The sequence below is a fragment of the Pithys albifrons genome, chromosome 16, assembly GCF_047495875.1.
Source record: "Pithys albifrons albifrons isolate INPA30051 chromosome 16, PitAlb_v1, whole genome shotgun sequence".
Taxonomy (NCBI): Eukaryota; Metazoa; Chordata; class Aves; order Passeriformes; family Thamnophilidae; genus Pithys; species Pithys albifrons.
Window position 1 is genome coordinate 4,565,218 of NC_092473.1, and position 15,081 is coordinate 4,580,298.

At 40.7% G+C, this 15,081-nt stretch overlaps 1 protein-coding gene across 34 annotated transcripts in view; it reads left to right on the forward strand.

The window, feature by feature from the left end:
- Window positions 1-15,081, forward strand: part of RBFOX1 (RNA binding fox-1 homolog 1) — a 795,203-nt gene that overhangs the window by 552,876 nt on the left and 227,246 nt on the right. For 4 of the 34 annotated variants that reach the window (XM_071570938.1, XM_071570939.1, XM_071570940.1 and 1 more), the window contains one exon: window positions 5,604-5,824. The exons of 27 other annotated variants lie outside the window; for them this stretch is intronic. In XM_071570938.1, the coding sequence (XP_071427039.1) occupies window positions 5,738-5,824 (87 nt within the window). In that variant the 5' untranslated portion in view covers window positions 5,604-5,737. Of the gene's footprint in view, window positions 1-5,603; window positions 5,825-15,081 lie in introns of those variants that run through there. 3 more of the 34 variants (XM_071570954.1, XM_071570953.1, XM_071570952.1) reach the window with 2 other exon arrangements.

The window sequence follows — 15,081 nt, forward strand, 5'->3', positions numbered from 1 at the left end:
GAATTGAGAATTGATACCCGGCTGGGAAAGCTCCTCCCTGTACTTCAGACTCTGCTTAAGAGAGTGAAACTGTGGTCAAGTCTGGATAGTGCTTTTGGTGCACTTGAAGAACCTTTGGAATTAAATGGCTTTTGCAGAAAGGTGGAAAGAATCCTTGGAAGACAAGTGTGAGAGTTATAAAAGTGCCACCAGTTGTGCTGGGGAGGGTGGGGGAAAAGGTGCAGAACAACTTTTCCTATCACTATTTCATTTAATTCCTGGGTCTGCTTAGCTCAGGCAGTGCTGAGCAGTGGCAGGTCACCCTCTTGTTCAAAGCATGTGTGGTGCTGCTGTCCGGTAATACTTTTTAGAGACAGTAATCTAAAGTTGCTGTGGATGATGGAAACTATCAGGAGACTTGGAAACTAATTTATCCTTTCAGTTTGGGGTTTTCATTACCAGAAAACCACTGAGAAACCTTAAAGAGAAAATGGAGAATAGGAAAGGTGGCCAGAAACAGGAGGCTTGAAGAACTTTAAAGAAACAAATATGACATAGCATGAAGAGGGTGCCAAAGTGGTACCTGAATTATTTATGATCTGAGAGATGGGAAAGTTAGGCCAGTGTTGGAAGGAAGTAGAAATTATTTGAAGTTCATTGGTGTCATACAGCACTTGCAAGAACTATTGTGGCATTTCGAACTAGATACAGGCATTAAGAAGAATTAATTATTTGGCAGAAAGATGGTCTAAATAGATTACTTCTGTCAGAATCTGATTAGAGCATACATCATTGATTGGCTGATGACTGCATTGCAGGGCTCTGCCTTTTCCAGGCATTGGGGCCCCAGGGAAGGTGCTCAAGTGTTGGTTTTTTCCCCCCTTGTACCACAGCAAAACCTTTGCATCTGCTTTTATGGGGGGGAGTATTTTGGTCGTTGTCTAATGTGCCATTTGCATATTACATGCAGGTGGAAGCAAAACCTTTGGCCTTTCTTGCATATTTTTCATTTTTCTTGTTGTAGCTGAATATGTAGCCCAGTTTTCAGACACACTTCTAGCTTTATTTCTGTCTCTGTGCACCTGTACTGTACAGCAATCTCAATTTTCTTCCCATTTTAAAAGCAAGTCTTCAGTAAAATTACTATTTGAGCACCACTGTCAGTGGCTTGAGTTCTGTGCTAAACCACAAGATTGTGGTATTAGACTGCTGGGCCTGCAATACTTGTGTACTTGTGACCTTCTACTGCTGCTTTAGCTTGCTTAACCTATGCTCTTACCTTTAGAACCAGCTTTTCATAAATAAGACCTGCATTTTATCCAAATTTTGTAGAAATGATCCAAATAAGATTGTACATTTTATTTGTGTATACATATTTTTATGTAAAACTAATGTTCATCTATTTTTCTTGTTCTCTCCTCCTCATTTTTGAAATCAATTTTGAGTTTCAGAAAATCTGTGAGAAGTTTTAATTAAAAAAACCCAACAAACCAGGGTTTGGGAAGAGCTGAAAGCAACATGCCCTGCATTAGCACACTGAATGTGGCTTAGCATGTCATTTTTTTAGTTTTCTTTCCACCAGCATGATAATTTTCTAGAATGTAATGGAAGTGAAAGCTGTATAGCTGTTTGAAATAGATGATCTCCCCTTTTCCACCCACACACACACTTAATTTTTTGCAGGGAGTAGGAATCCTGGAGTAGGCAGGAAGTAAGTGCTGTCACCATGAGTGGCTTTGAGCAGGTGATTGATGTGCTGGGTCCTGACCATTCTGGCTTTGTCCTACCAAAAGTGTTCAGGTCTCTGCTTAGAATCATAGAATCGATTGGGTTGGAAAAGACCTCCAAGATCGAGTCCAACCCTTGGTCCAACTCCAGTTCATTTACCAGACCATGGCACCCAGCGCCATGTCCAATCTGTGTTTAAAAATCTCTAGGGATGGTGAATCCACCCCCTCTCTGGGCAGCCCATTCCAATGCCTGAGCACTCTCTCTGGAAAAAAATTTTTTCTGATCTCCAACTTAAATTTCCCCTGGCAGAGCTTAAGCCCATCGTGCCCCCTTGTCCTATTGCTGAGTGCCTGGGAGAAGAGACCAACCCCCACCTGGCCAGAACTTCCCTTCAGGCAGTTCCAGACAGTGCTGAGGTCACCTCTGAGCCTCCTCTTCTCCAGGCTAAACACCCCCAGCTCCCTCAGCCTCTCCCCACAGCACTTGTGCTCCAGTCCCTTCTCCAGCCTCGTTGCTCTTCTCTGGACCCGCTCCAGCACCTCAATATCCTTTCTGAACTGAGGGGCCCAAAACTGAACACAGTACTCAAGGTGTGGCCTCACCAATGCAGAGTACAGGGGAAGGATCACTGCCCTGGGCCTGCTGGTCACGCTATTTTTGATAGCTTGACCTTTGTCCTCCTAGAGAGAGACAGACCTATCAACTTAATGAATACTCTCTGGCTCATTCTTTGAGTTCTCAGCACTCAGATTTCATGTGTTTGGTGTATTCTCGCAGAAGAGGAGTGCCAGTTAATGCCAAGCAGTGGTCAACTGCGAAATAAGCCAAATTTCCTTTTGGTGTAGCTGGGAGGGAGGAAAAACGTGTTGGTGTCAACTGGTGGAGCTGGTGCAGTGTCACTGGCACAAGTTCAGGGTGGAGACACCAGTCAAGCTCTGTTGTAATTCTATGGGGTTGGTTCCCAGAAGTTTGTGCCAGCTTAGGAGGTTGGTGCTCTCATGGGATGTCACCCAAGAGCCACCCAGAGAGTCAGAGCTTGGCCTTGGAGTGCCACGCAGCTAGACATGTAGGGGCATGTTGCTGTAGTGAGGAAAGCAAAGCATCCTTATGTTAAAACAGGTAATACAGTTTCTCTGCGAAACTTATTTTCTCTATTTAAACCTGCAATGTAGAAAATGGAAATGCTTTTTTAGATATTTGATATTTTTGCTGTTCTGGAGTGTTTCCACTGCTTGCAAAGGACTGGGAGGCTCCTCCTGTAAGTTGCTGAGTTGAGACTATTACTGGCATCATACAATTGTCTGTTATAAGGCACCATTCTTTGTTGCTGTCGATTTGGAAGGCTGTTCTAGACCCTCATTAGCCAGGACCAAAATACTTTAGAAACAACCCAAACAAAAAAACAACCCTCGAAAAAAGTACTTTCAGCCTGAATTTATTCATAACAAGGCTTTTCTTGATGTTTAGAGTATCAGGATTGTCCTTAGCTTAAATGTTTTCTTCCCTGTTCACAGATTTTTTTTTTTCCTGGGATAAACAAATCAACCTTAGGTTCCTTTGCTATGTAGTTGTTCCATTTCCCTGAACAGAAAAAGGACTTTCTCTGCAGCTGTTGTATTTGAATTTGACTTTTTTATATTTTTTTAAATGTGGATGAAGGGAAGTGTATTCTATTGGAAGAACCTCTAAGCAATCAAGAAATTAATTGAGACATAAAATTAATTAAGAAATACTTTTAATTTGCATCAAACTAGCAGCTCCAATTCTTTAAATAGATGCAATGAGATCCTGCTTTTCTTCCTCCCGAGTTTAGACCTGAAGATTCTGTTATTAGCAGAATCATGATCTTGCATTTAGTATTATTGAATTTCATCCCATTTCCGTTAGTGCAGCCTCTAAGGTTTAGCAGTTCTTTCTGTGTAATATTCTTATCCTCTTCAGTCTTGAAACTTCAGTACCTTCCAAGTTTGTGTCATCAGGATGTTTCATCAGCATCTTGCCTTGTGCCAAAATAATTACAGAAAATGTTTAAAAAAAATTCTGTCCCCAAACAGATCACGAAAGAGCTTCCCTTGAGCCTGTGCTGCCCTGTACAAACCTTCTGCTTTAGGTTTTCTAACATCTTAGCAAATACATACCTGCAGAAACAAAAAACCTGCGAGGGATTTTACAGAGCAATTTAACAGTCTTATTTATGTCAGTTGTCCCACTGGAGTCATTTGAGTAAAGCTTGCAGTATCCATTTTATAATCTCCATTCCTAGGTGAAAGAAATCTTGCTCTTTTAATGTGGCTCACTCTGCCAGATGAAACAGATAGGCAGTAGTTAAAAGGAAGATTTTAGAAATTAAATACTTTCAAATGAGTTGTCGCTGCAACTTGCTTTCTCATGTATACCTTTTGTTTATATGTGTTTTTGTGTGAAAATTAATGACCGGTTTCTATATCAGAATTTATGACAATTGTTTGGAAAAAAGCAAAAAATATGTGTCAGCCTACTGTACTCTTGAATAATTAAACTGCAGGGTTCTCTTAGTTAAACAGAAAAGAGCAAGAACTAAGGTTTCTAGCCAAGCCTGGTCAGATAAGCAGAGTGAACAGCACCATCCCCACCGGGAACGGGAAGCGCTTCTGTAACAGGAGCTGGAGTTGGGTGCACATCACTCCATCATGTGACTATTGCTGTCCTCATTGGCAGCCTCTCCCCAGAGCATCCCAGAGGGTCACAGTTCAGCCTCTAAAGTTAGAAATGGGAGAAGGCTCCTGGGCCAGCCTGCAGCTGCTGAGGTGGATTTGGAGCTCAGGCTGCCGTGATACAGGAGAATCAATTACTGGGAGCCTTGCGCTATGGTCAAAATGTGACATTAAATAATTGAGTATCACATCAAATCTTGTCTGCAATTAGTTATCTGGAAAAGTAATTATGCAACAAAATCAAGAAGCTGAAATTAGTGGTGTGAAGCACCTTGGTTATTCAAAGACTGTGTAGCAGAAGCCTTTTTTTTTTTTTGTTCTCACTTGTAACATGAAGTTGTAAGTACCTAACTAATTCCTCATTGAAATAAAAACCAGTCTTGCTCAATTGTAATTCTTGTCATTAGTCATCTCTGCAATAGAAGATACACTGCAATGAAACAGGTGTTAATGACTAAGTTTGTTTTGTCTAAAGGAAAAATTAGCTGTGGAAGAGAATGTCTTGCGAGTAGTACATTTAAAATCCAATCTGTTTTCCTCCCTAAACAAAACAGCCTAAATTTCACTCTTTTTGTCTCTTAGACTGAGAGCGTAAGTTAAATTGGAGGACAGATTTGAAATACTCTAATGGGCAAATTTTTTTCTTTTTAAAATAGTTAGAATCAATGTAACAACATAGATGTTGGGAAAGGTTAGGAAAGCCATTAATATATAATTTACGCTCACAGAAATAGTGAACTTGTATCAGTTAGCTCAAATATTTAAAACAAAAAAAGAAACATACAACCAATCAAAACAGGGTATGTACCCAGTGTGACAGACTTAAGTTTAAACACTCTCCTAAGTGTTGTTTAACAGCGTGCAAATACAGGGAAATGTTTATTTATGCAATGGTGATAAACCTGATGATTTTAAAAATAGCTTTTAATAGTAACTGTTGTCATGTATGTGCCAGAACTGATAGGAAAATTAATTCTAATCGGTAGATGTGTACAGAATTTGATCACTATGTGTGTAGTACTTAAAAAATCTGAACTGATAAAGAGTAGTTGGCTTAGTCATGTTACTTAAGCTGGTCCCAAAATAGCACCTTCCTTTTTTGGTAGAGTTAGGTTTGCAGCTGTTGTCTCTATCTGTTGTCTCTGAAGAAAATTTTAACATTAAGAGTTGCTGACGTCAATTTTTTTCTTTTTTTTACAGCTGATGTGGGCTTTGCCCCTGACAGAAGTTATTTGGTTCTAGCTCTGAGTTTGGAAGAAGTTGGTATATAGATTTTCCCCTAACTTTCAATTGATGTGTTTAGCTTTAGTGGGAGTAATACTATCACTTAAACCATGTTGTCGTCTCAAGGAGTTGTGCTACATCCCTATGGAGTGCCAATGCTTCTGCCGGCAGCGCCATACTTCGCTGGACTTGTTCAGGTAATGCAAGGCCGCTTCCAACAAGCAACTTAACTCTAGTGCACTTAGAGCAATAATTGGAATTTTTATGGTTGAGAAAGCAAACACTTTTAATACAGGCAAAAGCTCTCATGTAGTCAGTGAGAAGACAGTAGGAAATCAAAAAGATGGATCACCCTAATCTGTGTATTGACATCTCTCATGGCTGAATAAATGGTGTAGTTGAGCTATATTTGCTTGTATTGATTTGTCTGCTGTTTAACATTCATGCCTTTGCTTCACGAGGTTGACCACAGGGCAGAGGATTTGCTATCCATTCCAGGTTTCTGAGGGAGTCAGCATTCCCACGGCAGGTCAGAAGACAAAGTAACTTAGCATGATGTGTTTAGGTTAAGTGTTTTAGCACAGCAAATAGGAATAGTGTTAAATATGCATTAATTCATGTGTTACGCGTCACACGGCATGAAAAAGGGGTTGTGTTTTTGTGTGTATAGAAATACATCACCTGCCCAGAGAATTTATACACGTCGTGTCATTCCTTTTGAACCCTCAAAGTGTAAGATCTTACTGCAGGGCAAGAGTTCTGTATTTTAGAAGTTAACTGGCAATTACTGGGTTGTTGTGTCATCTGCTTTTGATTTGATTTTATTTTTATCAAAAAATGATGCTACGGAAGCTCCTGCTGTTAGACTTAGCATTTTGAATAGATGGTGTAGAGACTAATTAAGCAAAAAGTATCCTGTTGTTTACAGTATCAGAAGACCATTAAGAAATAATTCAAATAACATTTCCAAGCATTGACAAAATAAAGGAAAAGGTACCCTGGAAGTGACAGCAGGTAGATACTGTGCATTAACAGGGTCAGGACACACACATGATAGGGCATTTCTGTGCTGTGCTAGTGATGAGTCAAATTAACTGTGAGGAAGAGGGAAATTTTCCTTATGCTCCTCTACTCCAACATTTTGCTGGCATAGAGGGGCAATCACAGCATGAAACAGGTGGCTTTCCATATAGGTCCCTTCAGTAATGAAAGACTGTGAGTTGTGTTCTTCACTTCAGGCTTAATATCGGACATTTATGTCTGAAATAGAAATACAGCATTGCACACAGGGGCCATTATTATCGAAAACCTGTACCTTCTGCCATGTGTGAGCTGATGCTGGTTTTTATGCAGGGAGACATGGTAGCATGTCTGAACACATCAGGCAGGCCTTGATATCCATTAGAATTTGGGGGTGAAGGTCGGACACTCGAGCTCAGTCAGCCCCCGTGCCATCCTGTCCAATAAATAATTACAAGCAAATCGTGCCTTTCACTCTATGCTGATTGATGTTGAAATTGCTTTTGAAAGTTCTCATAAGTTCCTGTTATAGATTAAGTGCCGGTGTAGGAAAAATAACTGCACCCAACTGAAATGGGTGAATGTAATCAGGTTTAATGGACTCGAGAGCTTGTTGGGAATTAAATAACTATTGATTTGTTGGAAAGTTGCTGTCATTACAAAATGCCACTCTGGACGCATTATCCAAGCAGATAGATTAGAAGAAAGGGCCCTTTGAAATTTGGGGATGCCTTATTTCAGTCTTTTTCCTTTTCTTTCTTTCCTTAGAAAGATATATCCAGGCCTATGCTGCTCCTTTTAGCATAGATCTAAAATAGTCAAGCAATAAGAACTGTTGAACAAAAAAATAAAATAAAATGGGTATGTTTAAAGGTACAGTTGAAAACTATTCTTGATATGGATACTTCTCAAGTCTCTTGTTTTCTCTTTTTTTTTTTTTTCTCCCTAATGTCAAACCTGAAAATTGCATTTTGGAAATTAAATTAAATGGCTTAACCACTTTCTCCCCCCAAGTTTTTAACTGCTTTTGCAGTATCTCTGGTCATTTTATGACACTAGAATGTCTATTGTTTGTCTCTTAAAGTAAACCTAAGTCTCCAAATAAATAATGCAAAGTACACTTGATGATATAAATCATCGTCTTCTAAGCATTAATTACATAACATTCAGAACTTCACTGAAAATTTTCTTTAAAAAATATGCCTTGATAAACTGATTATGCAAATAGGTTTTTTTCTGGATTTGCGGTTGAGAACCACAACCTGGAAGTGTTTTTGAGTATGAAACAGTTTTACCATATTATGGGCTTATAAGATTACAATTTATTTATTTGCATGGATTTCTACAGAAAGATGTATTTCTGATTAGGGATTCCCCATGATTTCCAGTTGGTTTTATTCCTAGATTGCATATGAAAACAGTGTAGAGTATTGCTTAGAGGTTTGGGGGACTATTTTGGGGGTTTTTGTGTTTTGTGTTCTATAATTGAACAAGAGAGAGCTCAGATCTCTGTGGAGGAATGTTAATCTTCAGAGGTTCTGCACCTTGAAGCGCTGCATATTGTTTCACTTAGTGCTGTGCCTGTGCATCCTCTTCCAGCCTCCCCTAAACTGCTCAGTGCATCCTCTGCTTGCTTTTGTCACACTACCTTGTTGTGGAGTACTGGGGTGTGTAAAACCTGGGACAAACCAAAAGGGGCAGACAGCATGGATGCATCTCTGAAAACACCTCATATGAGCAGCCATGTGCATTTTCCCAATTGCATGTATTCCACTAAGGGAATTTGTATTCCTCTTATTGAGATCACATGTTTGACTGAGATGATGAAAAAGGGAATGCATGTCATCTTGGAGAGAGGGAGAGAAGGTCCAGGTTTACAGAGATGTTGAAGTGTATCTAATTATGTTAAATATGCTTGCAAACTTAGTTATATTTTCCAATAAACACACACACCTTAAAAAACCTTATTAGAATGATGGTGGTATTATTGCCTATGATTTATTAACACATTTTTAAATGAGAAAATGTTTTTCCCTCTTCCTTGCTTCTCCTGGATGAAACTGTAGGAGAGAAGAAAAAACCACATGAAAGTACAAATGATGCATAAATAGCATTCTGGCTCATGTGGGTGGGGAGGTGTTTTTTGCCTTGGCACAGAGGGCAATCCTGGTGGCTTCATGGGCTGTCACAGGACCTGGACGGGCACTGCAGTGCAGCCCCTGCATGTGCTGTGGGCAGCATGGCCTCCGGTGTGGCAAAACTGCCCTGCTGTTCCTCCTGGCAAGGGAGGGAGAAAAAGTGTCAGCCAGGATTAAGTGTCAATCCAGCGAAAGATTCCTTATCCTGCCCTTGGTTGCCATCCTGTTCTGTCATTTGGCTCCCAAGGGGCAGCCCGTCTGTCCGGATGGGCGGGGAAGGCACTGCGGTGCCACCCGGAGAAGGTCCATGTGCTGCTCCAGGAGGACTGTGTGCTCCTCCAGCACCTCACACGTCTCAGGATAAACCTGAAACCAAGGCCCATGTATTTATCATTATAATTACAAAGTTCAGCAGCAAAAAAAAATAAAGAAAAAAAATCTCAAAACTCATTGACTGTTATGTTCTGTTAAATAATAACTTAAAGGTCTCCACATTAGCTTCATTTTTCTCATGGCTCTGAGGGTTTTAGGTAGATAAAATCTTTGCAATTGCTCTGGTTACTTGGCATGTGTTAGGTTGGTGATAAAATATTTTTAAAACCCACGTGCAATATATGATGCTTTAATAAGGGATGCTAATTACTTATTACAGGCTGGTTTAGGTGGTTCAGTTTCCATTCAGTAAGCGAAGAGGAGTCCATAGGTGTTATTATAAAAAATATTAAAGTTGAAATTTCTTAGACCTTTCAGTAAACTACTGGAAAGTTCTAAAACAGACAGTTCTATGTAATACAAAATGTGCTACTTAAATAGAAAGATTATAAAAATGGGATTATTCTTGAATGTGGTCAGTAATTTTTAGAGTATGCTTTTATTTTAACATAGTGTCTAGAAAAGCTTTTGAGTTCTGAGGGTTTAAGCTTGTGTTTATTGTTCACGACCTCAGCCAGCTAAGTTCAAGCCTTTTCTTCTGCTTTTATGTACTTAACTTATTTGCTTATTATATATGTGGTGGTGAAGAGGGGTGGAGAAGTAGGAAATAGAAGGCTGGAAAATAACTATTTCAATAAATTGGGAATTACTGTACTTTTAAGTACATCGTTCTTAAGTTTAAATTATTCTTAAGATATTTCTGATTTTTTTTTCTCTGTGCATCTCATTTTCCATAACTGGTTAACTAATGTGTTGGACTGACAACTGTAAAAGTGGTAATCTGGAGACAGTTCCATTTTATTTTAAGGCTGAGAGAATTGCCTAAAATATGCTGTGAAAAGAAGTGGTGCAGACTTATCCCAGTGTCATCACTTTACCCATCTGGAAAATCCTTGGTTTAGTGCTGTGTTGGGAAGTGCTAGCAGGGAGTGCCTGCAGAAGGCTTGTAGATGCTTCTGTGTTAGGCTACCTGCAAAATCACACTTGATTTCTGTCACTCCAATCATGGGAAATGGTATGGATTTGTTATGTCACCTTACATGAAAAAGCTTTTGTAATTTAGTAGGTTTTATTTGAGTAATGCACTTGAAGTAGCAGTGATGAGAGGTTTTAATTCTTCCCCTCTTGCCTGAAGTGGTGTGTAGTTGTTTCTGTTGGTTTTAGATTATGATCTAGTGGAATGCAGTGTGTAATTTCTGTTTACATTGGCTGAATTGCCTCTTTGAAGTGCAGTAAGTAGATGATTTACCTTAGATGCAGATTTATTCTGGCTTGATTGTGCTGTTCTGGCTTTGCAAGTGATAAGGGTCTCCTATTGCTAGTACTGTACTCCCAGTGAATATGTTTTACTGCTGCAATCAGTTTTCATCTGAATGTCTATCTTGTTTTGGTTTTGAGAGTGTATCTAACATTTCTTCTCTAAGCCTGAGAGTTGCAAAGTATCAAGAATGCCTTCAACAGATGTAAAGTGTTGGTATTAGGGATGAAGGCAGTCTGTATTACTTTGATAACTGAAGATATTTGTGAACAGTGTTTAAATATCTGGAAATCATGGAGTCATAGATTTGTTTCTTGGAAAAGAGCTTTAATATCAACAAGTCTGACTGTTAACCCAGCACTGCCAAGTCCACCATTAATGCATGTCCTTAAGTGCCACATCTATGCTTAATTTTTTATTTAGGCTTTTCAAATACCTCCAGGGATGATGACTCAACCATTTCTCTGGGCAGCCCATTCCAATGCTTGACAACCCCTTCTTAATATCCAATTTAAATCTCCCTTGGTGTAACAGGCCATTTCCTCTTGTCCTGTTACTTGGGAGAAGAGCCCAAGCCTCACTTGGCTCCAATCTCCTCTCCAGGAGTTGCAGAGAGCAAGAAGGTCCCCCCTGAGCCTCTTTTACTCTGGGCTGAACCCACACCCCCCCACACACCCCCACACACCCCACCCCACCAACTCCCTCAGCTGCTCCTCATCACATTTGTGCTCCAGCCCCTTCCCCAGCCCCATTCCCTCCTTTGGATTCACTCCAGCCCCTCAATGTCTTTCTTGTCTGAGGAGCCCAGAACTTACCCCAGGATTGGAGGAGCCTCAGCAGTGCCCAGCACAGGGGGCAGTGACTGCCCTGCTCCTGCTGGCCACACTATTTCTTATCCATGCCAAGATTCCATTGGCCTTCTTGCCCACCTGGGCACCCCTGGCTCCTGTTCAGCCAGTGTTGACCTGCACCCCCAGGTCCTTTTCCACCAGGCACTTTCCAGCCACTCTGCCCCAGCCTGAAGCTGCAGGGGGTTGTTGTGACCCAATATTTGATGTTGTTGAGCCTCATACAATGGCCTCAGTCCATCGATCCAGCCTGTCCAGATCCATCTGCAGAGCCTTCCTACCCTCCAGCAGATGGATATTCCCACCCTACTTAGCATGGTCCATGAACTTACTGAGATTACATTCAATCCCTTTGTCCAGATCATGGATAAAGATGTTGAACAGAGCTGCCCCCACTCCTGAGCCCTGACAACCCCACCTGTGAGCAGCCCCCCTGGATTTTACTCCATGCACCACCACCCTCTGGGTACTGCCATTCAGCCAGGTTTATATCCAGTGAAGAGCACACCCATCCAAGCCATGAGCATCCAGTTCCTCCAAGAGAATGCTGTGGGAAAGGGTGTCAAAGGCCTTGCTCAACTCTAAGCAGAGAACATCCACAGCCTTTCCCTCATCCATGAAGGAGGTCACTCTAGAAGGAGATAAGCTCAGTCTTGTAGGACATGCCTTTCTTTACCCCCTGGTGGCTGGGCCTGGTTGCTTCATTGTCCTGTGTGTGCTCCATGATGGCACTCCAGATGACCTGCTCCAGACAACTTCAGATTTAATTGGTTTTCCTTTTGAAACATGGCTCAAGCAGTGTAGCCCATATGCTTTGTCAGTGAAACCTGTCATCTGCTCCAGAGGCTGCAGGCAGCCTGAAACTGTTTGCTGATTGCTATTGCAAGAGTTTCTTTCCTTTTAACCTGCCTTTGTTTCTTGCTATTAAGTGCAGTTATTATAAAATACCTGGTGAGTGACCCTGCAGGGGCAAGAGGGAGGGGCCATGACACGGAATGTCTTTGTCACTGGTCAAAAAGTCAATCTCAGTAGGAAGGGTAGCCTATCTAAATAATTTTAGTTAAGAAACAAGTGGTCGTTCTGTCCTCCTATCTGCATAATTTTGCCTCAGTAGCCTTTATGTCAGAAATCAGTGAGTGACATAATTTGAGTGAGTCAGGAAACACTGTGTCACCTCTTATTCTGTCAGCTTGGACAATGTTGTCTTGGAGCAAAGGCTTTTTTTTCTGAGTTAGCAAAAAAAGCAAAATATTTCATCTGACACCCAACAGACAGAATTTTTATCTTGTCCAGGCAGAATTATTTCCTTTTCCACTTTGGCATGTAATGTCAGTCTTAGTGAATTCTAGACATGATGATCTGTAATTAGGGTCAGTAGCCTGTGTGTTGGATAATAGACTTCAACAAAGTGTTTCAGTGTGGCAAAAACAAGGTAACCTTCTGACTGCTCCTTCTGCAGAGGTTTCAAAGTGGAATAAATACAAGGATATTTGAAGTTTTACGAACAAAATAAGTCATGGGTAAATTCTATCTAATTGTACATCCCCTAAATAAGACAAAGCTTTTAAGATCTGGATTCTCTGTAAAAGCAGATTGTTTAATTTGGCTTCCCCAGCTAGAAGCCAGCAAGCTGATATGGGTGTTGCCAAGGATCTGAAATTTCAGCTGATTTTTTTTCTTTTCTGACTCATGCATAATCATCAGCAATAAAACTTCTGATGGCCAGATTATGGCAGGAGATACAACTTTGAAGTTCTTTTGCTTTCAGTGGAATGATTCACAACTGATATAAAAATATGCTTCTACATCTAAGTATAGAACAATCATTTTAATGGAGTTGGCTTGAATATGTCACCTATTTACCCTCTGAAAAATGATCTTGTGTTACATGAGCTAACATTAGAAACCCAGTTAAAATACATCTTTTGGCCTGTCTCCTTGCTTGCTTTTTTTAACTGAGGTGTGCAGGTAACTGTTTGCTCAGACCTGGTTTCAAAGAGGGTGTTGTAAAAACATAGGAAATGTCTATTTCAGTAGATCAGGTTGTGGGAAAACTGTGGTAAGGGCATGGCATGATCATTTAGAGTATAAATACTTTGAGCTGAAGTAGTTGGAATTGAACTGCATTTGAACTGCTTTATTACTGCCTAAGAGTGATGGAACCACACCTGGCAGGGTTTTGCCAGCCAGATATCACACCTGTCTTTAGAAGCATCCAAAGGGTTCACTGTTAATTTGAAAAATTTGGGCTGTTTTTTTTAGTGTAGTGCCAGATCATGAACTGGTCCCAGATAACAGGAAACTGATGCAGGTACATTTTCAGTGTCTGAGTTTCTAGTTGTGTTTCACATGACTCAGGTTATTGTGGATTAGGGTAAATTCTCATATCCTGGGTTTTTTCTTTCTCTAGTGGCCAGAGTTCCATGAGCTACATAGCTTGAAGGATGACTTAATCCTCTAATTCTGTTGGGTTTATTAAATCAATAAAGACTGTAATTTTTTCTTTTTAATTTACATACTGTTTTATTGCTGACCAAGCTGAGAAGCAAGAAAAAGTCTCTTGCCTGTATAATCAAGAATTAGAAAGGTTCATATTCTGCCTTTTAAGATATTACTTGAGGCCTTGAATTAAATATAACATGGTTCATTTCAAGGAAATGTTATCCCGATTTTATTGGAAAATACCCTTCTGTAAAAGCAACTTATTTAGGTAAAGCTAAAAGTACTCAAAGCAGTGAGGTGATCTGAACTATGCTGATTTTTTTATTGCCTTTTTTTTAAAATTGAGAGGTAAAAAGTATTATTAAATGTTTATTATCCCAAGGCTTTTTCATCTTGTAGAGCTGCAAGTACACTTTTGTGGTCTCTGTCCTTTGCCATCCTATTTGAAAAGCATGTGCTGCCCTCCTGCATGGCAATTAGTAGCATTTAAAAGTCATGGGGGAGAAAATAACAGGTTGATTATATATTGGTTTACTGTGATAAGTGTTTATGGCACCTTGTGTTCTTTGTGCCATTTTAATATATAGCAAATTCAGTAAAATGCATCCCCAGCCCTCTTAGACATGTGAACATCCAAACATCCACCCCATTTTGGTGACTGCCCCATGGGTTTCTCTGAGAGTTACCAGCCCCTGTGCAGGGACTCGTCAGGTGTCTTTATTTTCACTGACAGTGGTGCTGAATACAAGTGTGTTTCAAACACTTGGAGAACAAATCATGTTCACACTTGAGACTAAGAAAGAATGGGAATTTCCAAATGTTTTACTTCCACTCTAGAGAAAATCTTAGAATTACAGTAAACCACAACCTAAGCAGGGGTGAATATTCCAGAGAGAGTAAAAGTGGTTTAAAAGAAACCACAGTCAGGCAGTTTAAAATCTATAGCCTTGTAGTTGGTTAAAAGCAAGCAAGATGACGTTTAGTTGAGAGATAGAAGGTGACTAGAGGTGAGGGAAAGCAGCTCTTCCTGATTTTGTGGATGATCCTGGAGGTAATAATACAGAGTGAGTCATTCTTGAGTTCCCCACCAGCCTCAGTGTGGCGCTGACTTTAGTGAATTAGCTAACCTGAGAAATCCTGCCTTACTCCCTGGGGGTAACTCTTCCCTGCCAGTGCAGCTCGGGCCCAGCTCGGGGCAGTCGGGCCCAGCTCGGGCCCAGCTCGGGGCAGTCGGGCGCAGCTCGGGGCAGTCGGGCGCAGCTCGGGCGCAGCTCGGGGGCAGCTCGGGGGCAGCCGGGCCCAGCTCGGGGGCAGCC